Source organism: Pseudophryne corroboree, chromosome 2, assembly GCF_028390025.1.
Source record: "Pseudophryne corroboree isolate aPseCor3 chromosome 2, aPseCor3.hap2, whole genome shotgun sequence".
NCBI lineage: Eukaryota > Metazoa > Chordata > Amphibia > Anura > Myobatrachidae > Pseudophryne > Pseudophryne corroboree.
The window spans coordinates 819,394,559-819,420,647 of record NC_086445.1 but is presented as its reverse complement, the minus strand read 5'-3'; the positions used below and the strand labels follow the sequence as shown (position 1 = coordinate 819,420,647).

Here is a 26,089-nt window from a genome sequence, read left to right as displayed (position 1 = left end):
TTCTAGTTTTTTTTTGCTAAATGCATTTGTGATGTCACAGAGGTAGTGTCTAGCTGCCTGTAACAGAATGTATTGTGATGTCTCAGAAGTAGTATCAAGCTACCTGCAGCTGAATAAATTGTCATGTTACAGAGGTTCTGTGTAGCTGCCTACAGCTGAATGCATTATGACGTCACTGAGTTACTGTCTAGCTGACTTTAGCTAAATGCATTGTGATGTCACAGAGATAGTTTGAAGCTGACTTGAGATTAATGCATTGTGATCAGTGGCGTAACTAGAAGTTTTTCTCCCTCAAGCCAAAAAGGGTGTGTGGCTTCGTTGGAATGGGCGTGGCTTTGCATAAAGGGGCGTGGTATTGCAGGAAAAGACTTCCTTATACCCCAGTTTTGCAACCTGCACGCCCAGACGTTAGCCACCACTGGAAAGAACAATAATCCTGATTCATGCCCCTTACATTATTTGTCATTTTTCCTCCTTATAGTAATGCCCAGTATACATTATGCCACATACTGCAATGGCCCTTAGACATTATTCCACGCACAATAATGCACATGACACAATATGCACACACCATAATGCCCCCGACACATTATGCCACATACCGTAATGCCTGTGACACATTATGCCACACACCGTAATGCCTGTGACACATTATGCCACACACCGTAATGCCTGTGACACATGACGACAGGAATCGCAATGCCCGTTATACATTATGCTACACACTGCAATGCCCCTGATAGATTATAGCACATACAATGCCTGTGACACATTATGACACACACTGCAATGACCCTGAGACATTATACCACATACCACAATGCCCGTGATATAGTATACAACACACAGTAATGCCCGACACATTATGACACATACCGCAATGTCCGTGATACATTATGCCACACACTGCAATGACCCTGAGACATTATACCACATATCACAATGCCCGTGATATAGTATACCATACACCATAATACCTGTGACACATACCGCAATGCCCGTTATACATTATGCCACACTGAAATGCCCCTGAGACATTATACCACATACCACAATGCACGTGATATAGTATGCCACACACCGTAATGCCTGTGACACATTATGACACACACCGCAATGTCCGTGATACAGTATGCCACACACCGTAATGCCCATTACACATTAAGTCCTACAGTAAGGCTTCTAATTACTTTTAAATTACCTGCTCGTTGCCAGGGGTTTCATGCACTGGGTGTCATGCTCGTTGCCAGGGGTTTCATGCTCTTGGTTCCATGCACGGTGCCAGGGGTTTTCACGCTCAGGGTGTCATGCTCGTTGCCAGGTGTTTCATGCACTGGGTGTCATGCTCGTTGCCAGGAGTTTCATGCACTGGGTGTCATGCTCGTTGCTAGGGGGTAGTGCTTGTTGCTAGGGCTGTGCTCCCAGTGCCACATATGTCCCCAGTGCCACATATTCCCCCACGGTGCCAGGTACTCACATGCCCCCAGTGCCAGATATTCCCCCACAGTGCCAGGTACACATGCAGTGCCATATATCCCCCTCAGTACCCCCCCAGTGCCATATATGCCCCCTCAGTGCCATATATGCCCCCACACTTCCCCCCCAGTGCCATATATATCCCCTCAGTGCCCCCCCAGTGCCATATATGCCCCCTCAGTGCCCCGTGCCATACATGCCCCCTCAGTGCCATATATGCTCCCTCAGTGCCCCCTGTGCCATACATGCCCCCTCAGTGCCATATATGCCCCCTCAGTGCCCCCTGTGCCATACATGCCCCCTCAGTGCCATATATGCCCCCTGTGCCATACATGCCCCCTCAGTGCCATATATGCCCCCTGTGCCATACATGCCATGCCCCCTCAGTGCCATACATGCCCCCTCAGTGTCCCCTGTGCCATATATGCCCCCCCCTCGCTGCTGTGAAGGAGGTACAAGGAGGGCACAGCGCGCGCCTCTCTCATGTCCCTCCTGCATCTCCGTCTCTCTGGTCTAATAAAGGAAGTGCCGGTTCGTGAGCCAATCAGAGCTCACGAACGGCACTTCCATTATTAGACCAGACGGACGGAGATGCAGGATGGACACTGGAGAAGCGCGCGCGGCGCGCTGTGCCCTCCGTGTCCCGTTACAGCAGGGAGGGAGAGGAGACAGCAGACTGACATGCGAACGCTCGTCCGCATGTCAATCTGCTCTAAATCAGTGGCGGCGCCCCCGCAACCCCTCGCCCCCAAGCTACCGCGAGGGCTGCGGGGGCAGTAGTTACGCCACTGTTTGTGATGTCACAGAGGTACTGTTAGGCTGACTTTAGCTAAATGCATTGTGGTATCACAGTGGTTGTGTCTTGCTATTGGCAACTGAATGCATTGTTATGTCACAGAGGCACTGTCAAGTTACCTGCATCTGAACGAATTGGGATGTCACAGAGGTAATGTCTAGCTAGCTGCAGCTAAATACATTGTGATGTCACAGAGGTAGTGTCTATCTGCTTGCAGCTGGATACATTGTACTGTCGCAGAGGTACTGTCTAGCTCATGGCAGATGTATGCATTGTGATGTCACAAAGTTACTCTCTAGCTGCCTGCAGCTGAATGCATTGTGATGTCACAGAGGTAGTGTCTAGCTGCCTGCAGCTGAATGCATTTTGATGTCAGAGATACATTTTCTAGCTGCCTGCAGCAGAACTGAGGTACTGTCTAGCTGCCTGTAGCAGAATGCATTGTGATGTTGGTGAGGTTGTGCCAAACTTCCTTCAGCTGTATGCATTGTAATGTCAAAGAGGTTGCCTGCAGCTAAATGCCTTGTGATGTCACAGAGGTAAAAACTAGCTCTCTGCAGCTGAATGCATTGTGTTGTCACAAAGTTACTCCCTAGCTGCATTGTGATGTTAGAGAGGTAGCTAAATGCATTGTGACGGGGAGGTGGTTGATAGACCATTAAAAGGTCGACAGTCAATTTGTCGATACCAGTGGGTCGACAGTCAAAAGGTTGACAGGGGCAAAAGGTCAACAGGGGCAAAAGGTCGACCGTCAAAAGTACGACAAGATCAAAATGTTGACAGGTTCAAAAGGTCAACATGAATAAGGGTGACAGGGTCAAAAATTCAATATGACAAAGGCCGACATATGTTCAACCTGTTTTCTAGTTTTTTTTTGCTAAATGCATTGTGATGTCACAGAGGCACTGTCAAGCTGACTTTATCTAAATGCATTGTGATGTCACAGAGGCACTGTCAAGCTGACTTTATCTAAATGCATTCGGTTGTCACAGAGGCACTGTCAAGCTGACTTTATCTAAATGCATTCGGATGTCACAGAGGCACTGTCAACAAGCTGACTTTATCTAAATGCATTCGGTTGTCACAGAGGCACTGTCAAGCTGACTTTATCTAAATGCATTCGGATGTCACAGAGGCACTGTCAAGCTGACTTTATCTAAATGCATTCGGTTGTCACAGAGGCACTGTCAAGCTGACTTTATCTAAATGCATTCGGATGTCACAGAGGTAGTGTCTCGCTTCATTCAGCTGAATGCATTGTGATGTTGCAGATTTACGGTCTCGCTATCTGCAGCTGAATGCATTGTGATGTCACAGAGAGATTGTCTAGCTGCCTGCAGCTGAATTCAGTTTGAAGTCACAGAGGTACAGTTGTTTAGATCAATTGCACATCTATTGTCACATTACATATTGATTGTGTCATTCTCACAAGACTCAATTCACATAAAGAGGTTGATGTATCAAGCGGTTAAAAGAGTGAAGAAGTGGACCAGTGGAGAAATTGCCCATAGCTAATAATGAGTATCGAGGTAGCATTTATCAAGAACATTTTATAAAATAATAGGTAAAAAGCTCATTGGTTGCTATGGGCAACTTCTCCACTGGTCTACTTCTCCACTCTTACCACTGCTTGATACATCAACCCCTTTATGTGTACTTGGCTGATTCTGTTAGTGCCATACATTCCAACTCGGTAATAGATAGGGTTACATTGGATGTTTCCTACTTGACTAGCTTACTGCTGCATCTGCCAGTAGAAATAGTTATCCGATATAATAATGAAGATCATCTTCACCTTGGCATCACAGAATAATTTGAGTGTAGAATTTCCAGACTTGGTAAATTCCAATTTCAAGGAAGGTGAGCCTTTTAATTATCTTAGGATTCTCTTTTCTGCTTTTCAGCATTAACAACAATTCGTCTTACTCTGCTTACTGCATGTTTGATATCAGGGAGAGTTCCAATACTTGCGTACATTAAATACCCAGTAGCATTCTGATAGGAAACATTTTTTGTGCTTTCTGTCTCCTCTTCACTTACTGGTGACATGGCTTTGGTTATATTGATTCCTTTGTCAATGGGAGTGCTTATTGGTTTAGTGTCTGACATACAAATGTGTCCCCATATAGCTAGCCTCAGTGCGCCATGCAGGGGGAGATGCTTGGTGCAAGGGAGCTGACAGATCCAGTGCAACTCCTCTAGCGTTGCATGTGTTTTTTTTTTGCTGTAAATGTGTCCTGATTAATTTGATATGCAACACTTGTATGTCTGTGTGCAACTGAGTCTGTATATGAAGCACACCAGAACTTGAAATGGAAAAATGCCACAGTTGCTATATACTGTACTAGCACTGCATATGCCGATTTAGAGACTTAGTCGCACACAGATATACAAAAATATGCCCGATGCTATCAGAGTCTCACGGTTCCTGGTGTGCTGAGAGGGGCTGTTTGGCGCGACTGCAACAAAGAGTTATGAGGACACAACTGTACCATTCTTTGCAAGTATATTTTCAGTGTAGATTTGGTGGTCAATATATATGATTCCTTCCTCCAGATCTTGATCAACACTCAGGCCTAGCAAGTACTGTATTGTGCAGGACCTAAATCCTTCATCTTGAACTTTTACCCAAATACTAGTTGCTTGACATCTGTGATGTGCTGTTCTTGCCCTTTTAGTAACTGATCATCCACATACATCTCTTGTAGTCTGCAAGAAAGCAGAGTCAAACTCCAATTAGTATAACAGCATATTGCACAATTCAGCAATGACCAAATGTAGTATAATAGGGCTTAATTCATGTTTATACGCAAATGCAATTGCCATTGCGATTTTTTGGGCTATGGAACTGCTAATGTTATCTAGTGAAGCTGACACCCAAGAATTAAACGGGATGCCCACTGGAATCATTGCAAATGCATTCACAAATGCGTACACTTTGTGATTTTTAAAAATGAGGAAGAGCTAACTGTCGGTCTATAGCTATGCAGACTGGCACAGGTACCATGTTTTAGCATGTACTAGCTTGCAGCCTGGCAATGACCAGAAGAAAGAAGAAAGTTATGGCTAGCACGATCGCAAGAAGATTGAATGCGGGGAGGCGTTCCGGGTCGGATACTCACCGTTTTCTGGGCGTGGAGACCTGAACGCAGGCGTGTCCAGGCGTTTGGAGGGCGGATGTCTGATGTCAATTCCAGGACCTTCATCGCTGGATCCATCGCACTGGGTAAGTATGTCCAGGGCTAGTCTTGTTTTACACAAAACTTTTTTAGCATAGCAGAGCTGCACAAGCGATCGCAGCCCTGCTATGCTAAAATACACTCCCCTATAGGCGGCGTCTAGTTGTTCGCACGAGCAGCAAAAAGTTGCTACGTGTTATCAACTCGGAATGACCCCCATGGTTTTGCCTAACTGCTAACAAATTTGCTCCTGCGATCAACTAGGCCCTGTGTCCATCTTTGTACCAGCCCAGCAGTTTTAACTATCAACGCTGTTTGCTTGACTGACCTCACTGTTCTGTGCCAAGCAGGAAGCTATTATAATTTTTAATTAAGAGACAAGTTTGTAGATTACAATTGGAAATTTGAGCTGCAAATATTACATGTTTTTTGTTTTTGTTATATTTTTTTATTGTGTTGCAAACTACTTCAGAGAGAAGATTCCCTTTGTGAAATAAGATAAACAAGGATTTTTTTTATCTAAAAATATATTTGACTAAAGTACATTGTTTATATTGCTGTATTAGATAATATTTGGAACTACCGGTTTGCTGGGCTTACCATTACGTGTAGTTTCAAAATAATTTTTTTCACTACTCTCTATTTATACGTTGCACCAGTGGTGCCAGAAACAGCTCCAGTGCTATTCAACATGGGAGGAGGGGCAATGAACAATTTCCATAGGGATTTCTTACCAGCGTGGCCAACCAGACAATTTGACAGGTGTACTCAACACAGTTTCGGTAGTATTACCTGTTGCTCCCACATTGCTCCTCAGCGTCCTCACATAAACATCACGAGCTGCGGCTGTTGCTGCAGTAGTGGCGGAAGTGAGGGAAGTCAAGAGGCGAGCACACTGCCGGCAATCCTCACCTCCCTCTCCACTCTATAATTATGCCTGTGTGCTGGGGCAGGGGTGCAGACAATGGCCACTGCACGCAGCCTGTATGGCAGGACCAGGGCTGATAGCCAGAAGGGCTGATGGCCTGATGGGCTAGTCCAGCATAAAAGCGTGGCCAAGCAGCTTTGCTCTTCTGCACTTCATACAGACAGACAGGGGCTGGTTTGAGCAGCTCCATATCCCAGTGCTCTGTTCACTGCCAGGCATGAAAAGAGACAGAGCCTGCCATGAGGCCAGGCCTCCCTGACTCATGGCACACTCCCATGAGATGTGACCAAACCCCCTGTCATGTGTGCACTTGGGTGGTCATTCCGAGTTGATCGCTAGCTGCATTTGTTCGCAGCACAGCGATCAGGCTAAAAATTGGCAGTTCTGCGCATGCGTATGCGATGCAATGCACACGCGCGACGTACGGGCAGAATGAACAATGTCGTTTTGCACAGGGTCTAGCAATGCATTTCAGTCGCACTGGTTGCCACAGAGTGATTGACATGAAGTGGGCGTTTCTGGGTGGCAACTGACCGTTTTCAGGGAGTGTTCGGAAAAATGCAGGCATGCCAGGGAAAACGCAGGCGTGGTTGGGCGAACGCTGGGCGGGTGTGTGACGTCAAATCCAAAACTGAATAGTCTGAAGTGATCGCAAGCGCTGAGTAGGTTTTGAGCTACTCTGAAACTACACAAAAATTTTTTGCAGGTGCTCTGCGATAAAAACATTTGCACTTCTGCTAAGCTAAAATACACTCCCAGTGGGCGGCGGCATAGCATTTGCACGGCTGCTAAAAACTGCAAGCGAGCGATCAACTCAGAATGACCCCCTTAGTACACTGCCAGGGCTGTCCGCAGCAGGTGGCGGGTGGCCTGTGCGATTGCACGGCCTGCCCTCCCCTAGAAATGGCCCTATTTAGGGGCAGAATTAAGTCTTAACCTTAGTTTTCTATGAGGACTGTATAATAACTAAGACCCACAAAGTGTAGCTTCTCAGATTTTGAATGCATAGGATAAAGCCATCATCATCAGATGTCAGTAGCCTGTTAATTTCAACATAGGGTTTTTCCAGATGGGGATCTTGTGATTCTTCTCCAGTGGTCTCGAGCTATTCACAATGCAAACTGCAATATTTTTGCATTGCTCATGTGCAGCTGGATCATGCACAGTATGTGATCATTTTACTTATTTCTGATTATTATGATGGGTTCTTACCAGACTTAGGGCCTAATTCCAGGTTGATTGCAAAATAAAATGTTTCCCTGATGGGCAAAACCATGTGCTCTGCAGGTGTGGCAGAAAGAGTTAGATTTGGGTTGGGTTATTTTGTTTCTGTGCAGGGTAAATACTGGCTCCTTTATTTTTACACTGCAATTTAGATTTCAGTTTGAACACACCCCACCCAAATCCAACTCTCTCTGTACATGTTATATCTGGCCCACCTGCAGTGCACATGGTTTTGCCCATTAGAGGAAAATGTTATTTTGCAATAAACCTTGAATTAGGCTCTGAGTGCTTCAGTCTATGCACATTCAAAGTCGTACAGTGGAATAACATGGAAGGGCTTGTAGCAGTATTTGCATAAAGTCACAGATGCACAATGGTGAAAAAAATGCAGACACAGATGATGTACGGGTGTAGTACGGGTGACCGGCGGTCTCCTGACCGCAGGTCACCTTACCGATGCCGGGATCCCGGCAGCATACCGACGCCGGGATCCCGGCGGGGAGCGGCGACTGCAGCAAGCCCCTTGCGGGCTCGGTGGCGACCTGCGGTCGCCACAGGTTCTATTCCCACTCTATGGGTGTCGTGGACACCCACGAGTGGAAATAGTCCCTGTTGGTCGGCATGCCGACCATCGGGATAGTGAGCCGTCGGGCTCACGGAGGAGGTAATGTGACTGTCGGTCAGCCGACCGGCGGTCACATGACTACCACCCATGATGTACAGTAGCATACGACAGAGATCCAGATGCAGAATTGGTACACTCCCCTGAAAAGGATTCCTTATTTCCGCTATATATAGCAATAAGGCTTTTCCATTCTTGTTACTACCCATAAATATGCTCCTAACATTGTTTCCATTTTTTTTTTTCAATCTTTAGATGAAGACATTGCTCCATTACCTACAAATCTGAAAGTAGCTATTAATCCTGGACTCATCAATGTGACCTGGGACTGTAACATTACAAAGTCTATGGAGAACTACACATATAAGATTGTCATTCAGAAAAATCATGTTGAATACCTGGATGTAAGTATTAGTTTTAGTTTTTGAAATATCCTTTGACACTATCTTGCTTAAAGTCCTGCAAGGTACAGTAACTAAATTCAACAGTGGACAAATGATGACAGAGGTAACAGAAGTTTAATACATTAGACATAATTTGCAAAAAAAAAAAAAAAACACTGTTTGGGAATGTCAATTTCCTCTTTTTGTAAAAATATGTACGGTATATTGTTAATTAAACAGGTAAACACCAACTATGATATGTGGATACAAAAATGTTGCAGTTAATGTGGGCTACAGTAGCTGCACTGTGATAATTCCATTGTAGTCATACAAAAAACAAGATTGTATTTTGTTTAAATTATTATATATATATATATATATATATATATATATATATATATATATATATATATATAGAGAAAAAGAGATTATACCGGCACTCCTTACTGCGATGAATACTTGGCTGCGGTGCCCTCCAGGTCAAGAAATGACTACACAGGCTGGAAATATCGGCGGCACTCAAGCAGACTGATACGAAGATGCAAACAGTGTCCCTTTATTGCCTACATGTTTCGGGGAAACTCCCCGTCCTCAGGGCTAGACAACAGTGAAAATCCACATACAAAACATTTATACACAGCACAGACAAAGACATCAGTGTAACAATTGTACTCACCTGTCCTCACGGCGCTGCCACCCACCTGCACACGCTGCTCGCTTCCGCGTCGCCGGGCTATGACATCACGGTGTGCCGCGGGACGGGAGGTTATCATAGTGACAAGTGAAACAAATTAACAGGCTCCCACATCAATGTAGAACCTATATAAGAAAAAAACATAAAAATGTAACATTAAACAGCACATCTAAAATACATAAACATCACCCTTAGGGAGAACATCGTAACAGCCCCTATCTATTAATGTATTAATATATTAAATACAGAAAATATTACTAATAGTTATCTCGAAGACTAACTAGATTGTTAGCCTATCTATGAAGGTGTAAAGCCCCGACTAAAGAGACACAAATTTGTCCCAGTAATATACTAACTCCCAAGCAGAGAGTATATAAATCGTAAAGACAAAATTGAAACATTAAAAGATTAAATAACCAGAGTAAACTCTAAGTGGATTATAGGAGACACTGTAACCCCAGGTTTTCATTTAGACCACCAGGGGACAGTGTTCCCAATCTAAAGATCCAGCGTGACTCTTTTTGCAAAATCAGCCTATCCCTATTGCCACCCCTCAAAGTGATAGGGGTGTGATCAATAAGGATGGCTCTAATGCTAGCAACCCCATGCTTCGCCAACAGGCAATGACGAGCAAATGGCTGGTCACTGGACCCCTTTTCAAATGCCTTTTTAATTGCACTCCTATGAAGTGCCATCCTCTCCCTAAATTGTCGTATGGACTTGCCTACATAGGCAAGGCCACACGGACACGTGAGCAAATAGATCACATGAGTAGTGGTACATGTCAGTCGATATTTAATGGGTATTTTCCTGCCTGTTTGTGGATGGTTAAACATAGTGCCAGTCTGTAAAGTGTTGCAGGTGGCACATCCCAAACATCTATAGCACCCCATCTTGGGTCTAAGAAAGCGAGCTTGATTAGATCTAGTCATATTGGTAACATCAAGTCGAACCACGTGGTCCCCTATATTGCTACCCCGGGTGTGGCTAGGTAATAAACTAGTGTTTGATAAACTACTCAAGGCTACCTCCGTTTGTATGATAGGCCACAGTTGTTTTGCTTTTCTAACTGTCCGTTTTGAGCTTGTAGTAAATCTGCTGACCCACGGTAATCTGTCTGCTTTAGTGTTTTGGCAGACCCTAGGGCTTAGTAATTGCTCCCTAGGTATACATAATACTGCTTCCTTAGATTTCTCTAGTTCCCTCATTGGGTAACCTCTCTGGGCAAACTTCAACAGCATGTCATCTAGGGCCCTAATAGTATCTTGGGGGTCTGACGTAATTCGCCGCACTCGCAAAAATTGCGAATATGGCAAACCTTTCTTTAAAGCAAGTGGGTGAAAGCTTTGATAGTTCAGAAAGGTGTTCCTATCTGTGGCTTTAACAAATAAGGAGGTACTAAGCTGGCCAAAATTATGGGTAATAGTAACATCCAAATAATTAATTTGTTTATCATCAATCACATACGTAAATTTCACCACATGATCTGTCGCATTGTGTCGGTCCCATAACTGTACAAGGTCTTCCCTGGGGCCATTCCAACACACTATAAGATCATCAATGTAGCATCTGTAATAAATTACATGGGAACTAACTAGAGGATCCAGGTGGAACATGGTGTTCTCAAGATGGTAAATAAATGCGTTAGCGTATGATGGGGCCACAGCGGACCCCATCGCACACCCCGATGTCTGTAAATAAAAGACCCCATTAAATACAAAGTAATTTCTTTTCAGAACCAAACTCAACAGATGGAAGAAAAAAGACAGCTCCGGACCCTGATAGGTCACGTTGCCTTCAATAAGTGCTCTTACCGCCTCCACACCTGCATCATGTGGGATGCAGGTGTAGAGGCTGGTGACATCAGCACTACATAACAACGTATCAACGGGTACCGGTCCCAATTGTTGCAATTGCAGCAAGAGAGACGAAGTATCCTTTAGAAAGGAGGACAAAGCTTGAACACAGGGATTAAGGTACGCGTCCAGGTAGACAACAATAGGAGACCCCCTCGCTGACACAATAGGGCGGCCTGGGGGGTTCACCAAGGTCTTATGCACCTTGGGCAAGGTGTAAAAAAGAGGCGCTACCGGGAAGTCTACCATAAGGGCAGTACACACTTCTTGTGATATAATACCTAAACCACTGGACTCCCTTAAATAGGTATCCAACTCATTCTTAAAGTCCTTAATAGGATCCTTCTTTAGGCATAAATAGACTGTGGAGTCATTCAACTGACGGTCACACTCAGCTACATAAGCCCCAATATCCTGAACAACTATAGACCCCCCTTATCTGCTTTACGGATTATGATATCAGTCCTACTGGACAAGTTCCTGAGGGTGGTGCGCTCTTCCCTGGTAAGATTGAAGTGCACTGGCTCATTCATGGCCTGAAGACCTTCCCTCTCCACCATACGGACAAATGTCCTAATGGACGAATTCTGACTCGGGAGGTCAAATTGTGATTTAGGGGCTATTTTTGAAAGCTGTAAAGGTATTCCTGTAGAGGTCACCTTTAAAGGTGCCTGCTGAGAAGATCTACAATTGAAATATTCCTTTCGCTTCAAAGTTCTGTTGAGGCGATAAACTTCGGCTTTCCATTCCTGTGGGTCTGGGATTGTTGTAGGGACAAAAGAAAGTCCCTTGGTTAAAAGTCCATATTCTTGGTCAGTGAGAGGAGTTGATGAAAGATTAAAGACAAGTTCTTTTAAGGACGTGGCGGTCTTAGCTCGTATGATCCTTTGATTTTGTTGCGACCTCCTCGTCCTCTGCCGCGTCCACTTATGGGGGTGCGATTGGGACGTGTTCGTGCACCTAATTGTTGCGGCCCTAAAGGGACCGCTCTCTCCATCTGATGTCTTTGTCTGTGCTGTGTATAAATGTTTTGTATGTGGATTTTCACTGTTGTCTAGCCCTGAGGACGGGGAGTTTCCCCGAAACATGTAGGCAATAAAGGGACACTGTTTGCATCTTCGTATCAGTCTGCTTGAGTGCCGCCGATATTTCCAGCCTATATGTGTGTATATATATATATATATATATATATATACATCCAGTATATTAGTGATTGTGTCCCAATTCGCTCCATTTTATATACTCCACCTTCCCTTTTTTTTCATAATTTAACACCATTTTGCCAGCCTATATTTACTAATTTTGCTGCTTTTTGGTTACTTTTTTACTTCTCGGTTCTAGAGCTCCCCTTAACCTACTGCCATCCCCTTTGACTTGTGTAAAAATGTACTTAGCAGTAAAACAATACAGGGATTTCCAAACAGGACACATAAGGTACATCACGATAGCTCTTGCGTGGACAATTTAACGACTACCATCAAGCCCCGGAACCAGTGGTTTGTAGTATTCTGTAGTGCCATATCCATCCACTGCTATTGTCAATTATCTGTTTTAATTACTTTCACTTACAGCGTCACCCCTTTTTGAAAATCAGCCTCTGTCTCCTACCCCCACCTCTTCTGTCACTAATACCTATACAACATTCATGAACTTAACTTGAGAGCTCTTTGTTAATAAGTCACACTGTCCTTTATTACAATTCAAGTTGCTGACATACCTGGGACTCGAAACCACAGCCTGTGGCATTGCAGTCAGACACTCTATTCATTGAGCTATCGGCCCTTGCATGCTAAGCTAGAATGCATTGAAGCTGACCTTGTACTTTGTGAAAAAATATCAGCATTAGATGTGTGGCTGCACACTACATACCTGTAGATCTGCTCAATTGTAATGCTGATTAATTTTTTTACAAAGTGCAAGTAGCTTCATATAGTGTTCATATTTATGCAGGATCAAATAGCTCAATGAGTAGGGTGTTCAACTGGAATGCAACAGGTTATAGGTTTGAATCCTGGGCATGGCAGTATTTTGAAATGTGTCATTCAATAAAGTGTATTGTAACTGAATAACAACAAGCTCTCAAGTTAAGTGCATGAAAATAATATAGAGAGGATTTGTGTCCAAATCCAATATATATATATATATATATATATAATGTGGGAAGGGGCATCATAGCATGGGCTTTCTCTGGGATAAATTTTGTCATGCCCCTTCCCCACAAGATATGTGCCTTATGTACCTATTGGAAAAATGGAGGAAATGGGGCATCAATTCTCTTTGTGACACAGGGCACCAAAAAGTCTAGTTACGGCTCTGTTAGTTTGTTTAAGTACTGTAACCATCATAAGTGTTTTATGTCCAATGTCCATGTTGACATTCATCATGTCGTCAAACTGTCTCTGGTAGTCCTTGGTCCCCATGTGCCCGTGACTGTGTGCGCATGCGTGCATACGCACACACACCCCATTAGAGCCTATGGTTTGAACACCCGCTGCTGCCAATTGCAGAGCGACACATTCGCACTATGCCACAATGCTTATGCCTGTGCGTACGCGTAGCGGCATTGATGAGCATGGCTACATCTGTAGGTTCATTATATATATATCATACTGAATATACGGTAGCTAATTACTTGCCAGTAGTTAAAATCAATAGCACAAACAATCATATTATGGTATTGGTAATTGTATGAACTGCTAAAGATCATTTTAAAATATAGGTAAATAATTTTTATTTCTTTTTTTTTCTTTTTCCTATATTACAGTTGTACAAATGTTTCCTAAAATATGACGTTTCCATGCTTGATGAATTCATACTACATAAAGGAGTGCTGGTAAATATTTTAACAAGTAGAAAGAAGGAAAAAGTGAAAAATAATTGGAGAGAAGTCATATTTACTCCTGAAGGTACGTACAGTACAGTAACTTGTCTAAAAACTAGTGATGAGCGGGTTCGGTTCCTCGGAAACCGAACCCCCCCGAACTTCACCCATTTTAAACAGGTCCAAGGCATACTCGGATTCTCCTGTACGGCTCGGTAAACCCGAGCGCGCCCGAACGTCATCATCCCGCTGTCGGATACTCGCGAGATTCGGATTCTATATAAGGAGCCACGAGTCACCACCATTTTCACTCGTGCATTGGAAATGTTAGGGAGAGGACGTGGCTGGCGTCCTCTCCGTTTATTAATGTTGCTGCAAATATTTGTGCTTATTGCTTAATTGTGGGGACTGGGGAGCAGCTGTATTATATAGGAGTACAGTGCAGAGTTTTGCTGATCAGTGACCACCAGTTTTATCCGTTCTCTGCCTGAAAAACGCTCCATATCTGTGCTCAGTGTGCTGCATATATCTGTGCTCACACTGCTTTATTGTGGGGACTGGGGACCAGCAGTATTATATAGGAGGAGTACAGTGCAGAGTTTTGCTGACCAGTCACCACCAGTATACGTTGTCTGCCTGAAAAACGCTCCATATCTGTGCTCAGTCTGCTGCATATATCTGTGCTCACACTGCTTTATTGTGGGGACTGGGGACCAGCAGTATTATATAGGAGGAGTACAGTGCAGAGTTTTGCTGACAGTGACCACCAGTATATATAGCAGTACGGTACAGAAAGGCCACTGCTCTACCTACCTCTGTGTCGTCAAGTATACTATCCATTTAGATTCTATACCTGTGGTGCATTTTAGTTTTGCAGTTTGCTGACAGTGACCACCAGTATATATAGCAGTATGGTACGGAAGGCCACTGCTCTACCTACCTCTGTGTCGTTAAGTATACTATCCATCTAGAGTCTATACCTGTGGTGCATTTTAGTTTTACAGTTTGCTGACAGTGACCACCAGTATATATAGCAGTACGGTACGGAAGGCCACTGTTCTACCTACCTCTGTGTCATCAAGTATACTATCCATCTAGATTCTATACCTGTGATGCATTTTAGTTTTGCAGTTTGCTGACAGTGACCACCAGTATATATAGCAGTACGGTACGGAAGGCCACTGCTTTACCTGCCTCTGTGCCGTCAAGTATACTATCCATCTAGATTCTATACCTGTGGTGCATTTTAGTTTTGCAGTTTGCTGACAGTGACCACCAGTATATATAGCAGTACGGTACGGAAGGCCACTGCTCTACCTACCTCTGTGTCGTCAAGTATACTATCCATCTAGAGTCTATACCTGTGATGCATTTTAGTTTTGCAGTTTGCTGACAGTGACCACCAGTATATATAGCAGTATGGTACGGAAGGCCACTGCTCTACCTACCTCTGTGTTGTCAAGTATACTATCCATCTAGATTCTATACCTGTGGTGCATTTTAGTTTTGCAGTTTGCTGACAGTGACCACCAGTATATATAGCAGTACGGTACGGAAGGCCACTGCTCTACCTGCCTCTCTGTCTATCCATCCATACCTGTGGTGCATTTCAGTTGTGCGCAGTATATATAGTAGTAGGCCATTGTTATTGATACTGGCATATAATTCCACACATTTTAAAATGGAGAACAAAAATGTGGAGGTTAAAATAGGGAAAGATCAAGATCCACTTCCACCTAGTGCTGAAGCTGCTGCCACTAGTCATGGCCGAGATGATGAAATGCCATCAACGTTGTCTGCCAAGGCCGATGCCCAATGTCATAGTAGAGAGCATGTAAAATCCAAAAAACAAAAGTTCAGTAAAATGACCCAAAAATCAAAATTAAAAGCGTCTGATGAGAAGCGTAAACTTGCCAATATGCCATTTACGACACGGCGTGGCAAGGAACGGCTGAGGCCCTGGCCTATGTTCATGGCTAGTGGTTCAGATTCACATGAGAATGGAAGCACTCATCCTCTCGCTAGAAAAATGAAAAGAGTTAAGCTGGCAAAAGCACAGCAAAGAACTGTGCGTTCTTCTAAATCACAAATCCCCAAGGAGAGTCCAATTGTGTCGGTTGCGATGCCTGACCTTCCCAACACTGGACGGGAAGAGCTTGTGACTTCCACCAATTTCACGCCCCCTGCAAGTGCTGGAAGGAGTACCCGCAGTCCAATTCCTGATAGTCAAATTGAAGATGTCACTGTTGAAGTACACCAAGATGAGGATATTGGTGTTGCTGGCGCTGGGGAGGAAATTGACAAGGAGGATTCTGATGGTGAGGTGGTTTGTTTAAGTCAGGCACCCGGGGAGACACCTGTTGTCCGTGGGACGAATATGGCCATTGACATGCCTGGTCAAAATACAAAAAAAATCACCTCTTCGGTGCGGAATTATTTTAACACAAATGCGGACAACAGGTGTCAAGCCGTGTGTTGCCTTTGTCAAGCTGTAATAAGTAGGGGTAAGGACGTTAACCACCTAGGAACATCCTCCCTTATACGTCACCTGGACCGCATTCATCAGAAGTCAGTGACAAGTTCAAAAACTTTGGATGACAGCGGAAGCAGTCCACTGACCACTAAATCCATTCCTCTTGTAACCAAGCTCCTGCAAACCACACCACCAACTCCCTCAGTGTCAATTTCCACCTTACACAGGAAAGCCAATAGTCCTGCAGGCCATGTCACTGGCAAGTCTGACGAGTCCTCGCCAGCCTGGGATTCCTCCGATGCATCCTTGAGTGTAACGCCTACTGCTGCTGGCACTGCTGTTGTTGCTGCTGGGAGTCAATCGTCATCCCAGAGGGGAAGTCGGAAAACCACTTGTACTACTTCCAGTAAGCAATTGACTGTCCAACAGTCCTTTGCGAGGAAGATGAAATATCACAGCAGTCATCCTGCTGCAAAGCGGATAACTCAGGTCTTGTCAGCCTGGGTGGTGAGAAACGTGTGTCCGATATCCACCATTAATTCACAGGCAACTAGAGACTTGATTGAGGTACTGTGTCCCCGGTACCAAATACCATCTAGGTTCCATTTCTCTAGGCAGGCGATACCGAAAATGTACACAGACGTCAGAAAAAGAGTCACCAGTGTCCTAAAAAATGCAGTTGTACCCAATGTCCACTTGACCACGGACATGTGGACAAGTGGAGCAGGGCAGACACAGGACTATATGACTGTGACAGCCCACTGGGTAGATGTATTGCCTCCCGCAGCAAGAAGAGCAGTGGCGGCACCAGTAGCAGCATCTCGCAAACACCAACTCGTTCCTAGGCAGGCTACGCTTTGTATCACCGCTTTCCAGAAGAGGCACACAGCTGACAACCTCTTACGGAAACTGAGGAACATCATCGCAGAATGGCTTACCACAATTGGACTCTCCTGGGGATTTGTGACATCGGACAACGCCACCAATATTGTGCGTGCATTACATCTGGGCAAATTCCAGATGTTTTGCACATACATTGAATTTGGTGGTGCAGAATTATTTAAAAAACGACAGGGGCGTGCAAGAGATGCTGTTGGTGGCCCGAAGAATTGCGGGCCACTTTCGGCATTCAGCCACCGCGTGCCGAAGACTGGAGCACCAGCAAACATTCCTGAACCTGCCCTGCCATCATCTGAAGCAAGAGGTGGTAACGAGGTGGAATTCAACCCTCTATATGCTTCAGAGGATGGAGGAGCAGCAAAAGGCCATTCAAGCCTATACATCTGCCCACGATATAGGCAAAGGAGGGGGAATGCACCTGACTCAAGCGCGGTGGAGAATGATTTCAACGTTGTGCAAGGTTCTGCAACCCTTTGAACTTGCCACACGTGAAGTCAGTTCAAACACTGCCAGCCTGAGTCAGGTCATTCCCCTCATCAGGCTTTTGCAGAAGAAGCTGGAGACATTGAAGGAGGAGCTAAAACAGAGCGATTCCGCTAGGCATGTGGGACTTGTGGATGGAGCCCTTCATTCGCTTAACCAGGATTCACGGGTGGTCAATCTGTTGAAATCAGAGCACTATATTTTGGCCACCGTGCTCGATCCTAGATTTAAAACCTACATTGTATCTCTCTTTCCAGCAGACACAAGTCTGCAGAGGTTCAAAGACCTGCTGGTGAGAAAATTGTCAAGTCAAGCGGAACGTGACCCGTCAACAGCTCCTCCTTCACATTCTCCCGCAACTGGGGGTGCGATGAAAAGGCTAAGAATTCCGAGCCCACCCGCTGGCGGTGATGCAGAGCAGTCTGGAGCGAGTGCTGACATCTGGTCCGGACTGAAGGACCTGCCAACGATTACTGACATGTCGTCTACTGTCACTGCATATGATTCTCTCACCATTGAAAGAATGGTGGAGGATTACATGAGTGACCGCATCCAAGTAGGCACGTCAGACAGTCCGTACGTATACTGGCAGGAAAAAGAGGCAATTTGGAGGCCCTTGCACAAACTGGCTTTATTCTACCTAAGTTGCTCTCCCTCCAGTGTGTACTCCGAAAGAGTGTTTAGTGCAGCCGCTCACCTTGTCAGCAATCGGCGTACGAGGTTACTTCCATAAAATGTGGAGAAGATGATGTTCATCAAAATGAATTATAATCAATTCCTCCGTGGAGACATTCACCAGCAATTGCCTCCAGAAAGTACACAGGGATCTGAGATGGTGGATTCCAGTGGGGACGAATTAATAATCTGTGAGGAGGGGGATGTACACAGTGAAAAGGGGTGAGGAATCGGAGGATGATGATGAGGTGGACATCTTGCCTCTGTAGAGCCAGTTTGTGCAAGGAGAGATTGATTGCTTCTTTTTTGGTGGGGGCCCAAACCAACCAGTCATTTCAGTCACAGTCATGTGGCAGACCCTGTCGCTGAAATGATGGGTTCGTTAAAGTGTGCATGTCCTGTTTATACAACATAACGGTGGGTGGGAGGGCCCAAGGACAATTCCATCTTGTACCTCTTTTTTCTTTCATTTTTATTTGCATCATGTGCTGTTTGGCGACTACTTTTTTAAGTGCCATTCTGTCTGACACTGCAGTGCCACTCCTAGATGGGCCAGGTGTTTGTGTCGGCCACTTGTGTCGCTTAGCTTAGTCACACAGCGACCTTGGTGCGCCTCTTTTTTTCTTTGCATCATGTGCTGTTTGGGGACTATTTTTTTGAAGTGCCATCCTGTCTGACACTGCAGTGCCACTCCTAGATGGGCCAGGTGTTTGTGTCGGCCACTTGTGTCGCTTAGCTTAGTCACACAGCGACCTTGGTGTGCCTCTTTTTTTCTTTGCATCATGTGCTGTTTGTGGACTATTTTTTTGAAGTGCCATCCTGCCTGACACTGCAGTGCCACTCCTAGATGGACCAGGTGTTTGTGTAGGCCACTTGTGTCGCTTAGCTTAGCCATCCAGAGACCTCGGTGCAAATTTTAGGACTAAAAATAATATTGTGAGGTGTTCAGAATAGACTGAAAATGAGTGTAAATTATGGTTATTGAGGTTAATAATACTATGGGATCAAAATGAATACCAAATTCTATGATTTAAGCTGTTTTTGAGGGTTTTTTGTAAAAAAACACCCGAATCCAAAACACACCCGAATCCGACAAACAATTTTCAGGGAGGTTTTGCCAAAACGCGTCCGAATCCAAAACACGGCCGCGGAACCGAATCCAAAACCAAAACACAAAACCCGAAAAATTTCCGGTGCACATCTCTACTATAAACAGGACTACAGGTTGAGTATCCCATATCCAAATATTCCGAAATACGGAATATTCCGAAATACGGACTTTTTTGAGTGAGAGTGAGATAGTGAAACCTTTGTTTTTTGATGACTCAATGTACAGAAACTTTGTTTAATACACAAAGTTAGTAAAAATATTGTATTAAATGACCTTCAGGCTGTGTGTATAAGGTGTATATGAAACATAAATGAATTGTGTGAATGTAGACACACTTTGTTTAATGTACAAAGTTATAAAAAATATTGGCTAAAATGACCTTCAGCCTGTGTGTATAAGGGCCCTCATTCCGAGTTGTTCGCTCGGTATTTTTCATCGCATCGCAGTGAAAATCCGCTTAGTACGCATGCGCAATGTTCGCACTGCGACTGCGCCAAGTAACTTTACTATGATGAAAGTATTTTTACTCACGGCTTTTTCTTCGCTCCGGCGATCGTAATGTGATTGACAGGAAATGGGTGTTACTGGGCGGAAACACGGCGTTTCAGGGGCGTGTGGCTGAAAACGCTACCGTTTCCGGAAAAAACGCAGGAGTGGCCGGGGAAACGGTGGGAGTGCCTGGGCGAACGCTGGGTGTGTTTGTGACGTCAACCAGGAACGACAAGCACTGAAATGATCGCACAGGCAGAGTAAGTCTGGAGCTACTCTGAAACTGCTAAGTAGTTAGTAATCGCAATATTGCGAATACATCGGTCGCAATTTTAAGAAGCTAAGATTCACTCCCAGTAGGCGGCGGCTTAGCGTGTGTAACTCTGCTAAAATCGCCTTGCGACCGATCAACTCGGAATGAGGGCCAAGGTGTATATGAAACATAAATTAATTCTGTGCTTAGATTTAGGTCCCATCACCATGATATCTCATTATGGTATGCAATTATTCCAAAATACGGAAAAATCCGATATCCGAAATACTTCTGGTCCCAAGCATTTTGGATAAGGGATACTCAACCTGTATTAGTAATACTGCATTGTACTGTATGTACTTTCTAGATGGGTTTTCATATCCTAGTTATTTGACCCATGCATCACTTTATTTTATCCCTCATCACTTACTCCTCATAGGGAAGCACTGTGTCAATTTAACATTTTTAAAACTATATTTCATTACATCTTGCATAACACTGTTCTATAAAATATAATTTCTTACCTTGAACTCAGGAACAGAGCAAATCTAAAAAATATTCAAAATATGGACATTTAATGCTGCACATACTGAATCAACAAATTATTCCACATTCCCCTAGACACTGACGAGAATCAAAAATTAAACAAATCTGCTAATAATAATAAATATGATAACATACTTTTTCAATTATCACACATTTTACAATGTAGATAATCTTCACATGAGAAACAGTCAACAATAACAATGTCAACATTGTTAATATGTTGACAGACAACATGTTGACATTGTCATAATATCAACATTAGGGTTAGGTTGCAGGTGGGGGGTTATAGTTAGGCAGTGAGGGGAGATTAGGGTTAGGCTGTGAGAGGGATGTTAGGGTTAGGCACTAGCAGTAGGGCTAGGAGTGGGGGTAGGGATTAGCGTTATGTATATCGGTCATAAACTTTCTGGAATGCTGGTGGATCAGAGGTCTGCCATGGAAATTATGGTCACGTGACTGCCAGGACATGGAAGATACCGCAGCAGCCAGGAGAAGGTAAGTCACTGCTGGGCCACCATGGCAAAATGTCTTCATTCTAACATGTCGATATTTCATCGCTGTCTACATGATTTTGACATGGTCAACATCAACATTATGACTGTGGTGATGTGCTCATGTCAACACAATGAATGTTGTCTGTCAACATTTCATACCCAACTCTCACAGAATATGTTTTATTCTAATTAATTCCACAAAAATGTTCAATATATCAGAATATTGAAGACATATTCACTTTCCCGGAATTGCCAGAAGACACTGATTATTCCAAACTAAAACCAAGGTAGGCCACTCTCCTGTACCCATTGCTCACTCCCCCGCTGCCCCATGAAATGAGAGGGACAAGGGGCAATGATGATGCGATTCACTATGAATCGTGCCATCACAACCCAGTCAACAACAGTACAAATGCTGGCAAAACATTACAGGGAGTTGGGACGCATTTGATTCAAGTAACCATATCCTGACAACCAGGACCAACCATGCATGGGAACTCCTGAAGATATTGAATGATTTCAAAGATAACCTTATTGCAGTCATCAGTCAGACATAGCCAATTTCTAAATCATTACAGTAGGGGATTCAATTTTAATTACAGTATTGCTTAATATTTTTACAGTGTCATTGTGATATGACCATGAAAAAGCAGAGACAGTTTCAGATTGAAGCATGAAGGGCAAGCAGGGTAAGCCAGTGGTAGGGACCCATGAAATAGCATATTTGAAATTAGGATTGTGGCCAGCTCTTTGACTTAGTAATAACCATAAGTTAATTAGAGACTGACACATTTTTGCTCTGAACATATATAAAAATAGACCAATTTTTTGTAAAAAAAAAAAAAAAAATCAGTTTTGGGTGTAATCAAAAGCTGGAGCATTTTCCCCAGACAAGTGTATATAAATAGTGTAGAGTTGTGGCTCAACAGTGTTAGTTGTAAATGCTTTGTGCAAAATATATTAACTCAATGAAGTATCATAATATGGAATATTATCATGACAATAGATGCAATTTGAATGTACAAAATAACTAAATACAAACCAGAGATGTGCGCGGACCTCCATGGTTTGGAGTTGGTTGGATTTTGGCAAAACCACCCTCTAATGTTTTGGAAAAACTACCCTCAAGTGTTTTGGTTCTGTTTTGGTTGTAATTTTGGATTTATTTAAAATTGATAAAACAGCTAAATTAGTGTAAATTGGGACCTGTTTTTGTTCTTACAGTATTATTAGCATTAATTTCCAGTCATTTTCAGATTTTGATATCCTCACAGATCACAATATTGCTTTTACCAATATTGGCCAAAGGCTGCAGCAAACTCGCTGGCTAAACTAAGTGACATCAATTAATTAATTGATTGATTGATTGATTGATTGATTGAATCAAAGAAACTAAACAATGAAAATGGAACAAATTGTTTTTAGAATCAAAGTTTGAGTTTTCTAATGCAATTAGAAACTGATCTATGCAGCAAATCACAGGCCTCACAGAAGATCATCAACAATGCCCCAAAATACAGTATTAAACAATTAGTATTATAATTTATTATATGTTGCCAGTCAAGCACACAATAGAAAGGCTGATAAGAAGGATGAGTTGGGAAAGGATATCCTTGTCAGAGGCAGAAGATCATCAACAATGCCCAAAAATACAGTATTATATGATTATTATTATTATTATTATTATTATTATTATTATTAATAATGATATGCATCCTGTCAAGCACAAACAAGAAAGGATAATAATAAGTTTTAGCTGGAAAGGATGGCCTTGATAGAAACAGAAGTTTGTCAACAATGCCTCAGTAAAGTTCAACCAATAATGAAAAAATGGTACACGATGGAATTCTCCTTGGCACCTCCCATCCACCCTATTGTTGAATATTACAAATTACATACACAGTATAAGAAACCAAGCACTTCAGCACCAAGAACTGCCACTTTTGTGGCTGAAGTATTTGGTTTGTTTGGGCTCCCACAAACTAAGCTACCAATGGGCATAATGTGGCTAAGTTTGTCACAGTTACATTGTCACATTGTCTTCCTCATTATCATGCTTATCAGTTCTAATATAATCAAACAATATTAGCTCATCCCTACTGGAATCTACCATTACAGACATTTCTGTAGTTTGTTGTAGTAATTAGCTGCAAAGGTCTTCCTCATAGCATTTGTCCAGTAGTTCATTTTTATGAACATCAGGTTTTTTTTTATTGAACATATGCAAAAGTTATGGGGGTACAGAAAATAAAAGGAGATAGCAGGAGTGGAAGTAAAAATAAAAAGGGGACAGGGGAGACAGGTCATCCACAGGCATCAGACAAACAATAAAGCAGATATTACAAAACATATAGATCAGGCATCTGAGTCTCCCATCGGGGGTTCATTGAAAGGAGGGAAGGGGTTCTGTGAGAAAGAACATGTTGCGGTGGCACCCTTACCCCCTGTGACATATATGTGCCATGGAAGCTACTTCATAATAGAAGAGAAGAGGGATGTAGAGTAGGGAACCTCTGTAGTCTTTATATTGAAATTACATAGGGTTTTGGAAATAATATTTGCAAATGGAGGAGGGGAGAGAAATTTTCAATGCTGATTGATAATGGCCCTGGCTGATATTAAAATATGACTAAGGAAATTACAGGCAGATTTGGGAACAGCAGTAGGGTATCAATCAGTGGCAGAACTTGCGAGTGTTGGGCCCAGGTGCAAGAATATATTTTGGGCCCCTTTCTCCACCCTAACCCAAACTCACAATTTGCCATATGGCAGTGGGTGACAGGGAGAAGCAGAGGGTGCCATCATAAGGCAGGAGGAGGCAGAGATTGACATAGAGAGGCAGAGGGTGACATAGGAGGGTAAGGGGAGACAGAGGGTGACAAGGGGAGGCAGTGGGTAACAGGGGGCATGTACCTTGGTGGGGCAGAAACACAGGGGTGTCTGCTCTGTCTGTGACAGGGGACCCCACTCCTTGTGCTTTCCTAAATTTTGCACTCGGTCAGCAGACTCTGACGGTGCCTGAAACTTACAGACAGCAGTGAATCAGAAATAGTGTACAGCTGTCTGTTAATAAGAGGCAGTAAGTGATTGCGATCATCAGTACTGGTAGGTGGTAGGAATCCTCTATCATTCTGGCACACACAAGGTCAGCCCTGCCTACCTAAGGCAATGGGCAGGTCCCTGAGACAGTGGGGCCCATCATGCTCTCTGCACTGGGCCATTCATCTGACTTAGCTCAAAATGGTCTGTGGGGGGCTACCTCATTGCTAGTCTGGGCAGCAGTGGGCCCCTTAGTCCTCAGGACCCCCATTGCAGTGTACCTGCTGCTCCAATGGTATTTCCTCCCCTGGTACCAATATACTGTAGAATGGCTAAATAGGGTCTGGGGTTAATGTGAGTCCTAAAACATCCATATAAGGGCAAACACTTCCATGCAAAAAAGGCTTAAAATGGGACAGTCAAGAAAACATGGAAAATATTACCATCAGAGTGATAGGGACACCAGCAGAGTTTGGAAGTTGCAGGCCATATCTTATGTAATTTAGTGAAGTCAAATACAGCCTATGAAAGTTTAACATGTATATTGGCTGAGCAGAAGACTTGTACATCGAGTCTGGGGGCAACAATAAACCATACTAAAAGATATGGCACCATGGGAGGAGGATCTGGTCTTCCTAAAACACCATCTGAGGGAGTTCAAAATACAGCCTACCCTTACTCAATCTATCTGTTACGTTCACTGTACTTAATACTCCTGGTACTGGGCGGATGAGCCCCAAGTACAGGAACGTAAAGCTGCAATAGATACGGAGCTCAGCAGCAACCCCTACGGAAACCTGACTCCATTGTCTCACCCTCGTTGTCAGCCCACGCCTGCGTGACTATGGTTTCTTGGGCCTACGGCAGCCACGTTTGAAGGGCGGATTAGGTCTGCCCAACTCCGATGCCCCCAGGTCTTCATGTGAGACAAGGCGTGAACCGAGACGGGGAGATGACAAGGGGAACCTCTAACTAAAGACAGAAATACAGAGTTACGGGCGCTACAGAACTTAAATAAAGTATGTGCGGCATAGCTGCCAGGATAAACAACAACAAAGGAAATGCTGTCCACACGCCGACACAATACTGTTGTTTACCGGCGGTGACAGCATATGCAGAACCCTCTGCAAAACACCAGTAACAAGTGTAACTAAAGAATACAGCAGCCTAGGCCGACGGACGCGGCAAAGCCGCTACTCACGGAAGCGGTACAAATACTGGCAAACGGACAGGAACCCCCAATGTAGCCGACACAGGCTCTCAGAACCGGAGGACAGGCAGAATCCCAAACGACAGACCGGTGGACACCAAGAAGCCAGATACTCGACCAGGCACAGACAAAGCCACAGGACTTCTGGACAGGAACGCTTCACGGCAGGACACGGGATCAGACACTGGATCAGACACTGGAACAGACACTGGAACAGACACTGGATCAAGGCTGGAAGCAGCTAGACGGAAGCTGCTAGACAGAAGCTCAGAAACTCAGGAACTGGCAGGAACTAGCTCAGAACTCAGGAACTATCACCGGCGTCTGTGTATGGCACTGAGCCAGAATATAACAGAGAGCCCTAATTAATTATGTCGTGCAGCTGCCCTGTTGCACGACTCCAAACTGACAAGATGCAATTAACAGACAGGTGAGGC

General features: G+C 44.0%; 1 protein-coding gene across 1 annotated transcript in view; it reads left to right on the top strand.

Annotated features, from left to right (window-relative positions):
* Positions 1–4,050: 4,050 nt before the first annotated feature.
* Positions 4,051–26,089, top strand: part of LOC135018453 (granulocyte-macrophage colony-stimulating factor receptor subunit alpha-like) — a 60,580-nt gene continuing 38,541 nt past the window's right edge. The window contains exons 1-3 of the mRNA XM_063953020.1: positions 4,051–4,132; positions 8,481–8,629; positions 13,923–14,064. Coding sequence (XP_063809090.1) covers positions 4,051–4,132; positions 8,481–8,629; positions 13,923–14,064 — 373 coding nt within the window. The remainder of the gene's footprint in view (positions 4,133–8,480; positions 8,630–13,922; positions 14,065–26,089) is intronic.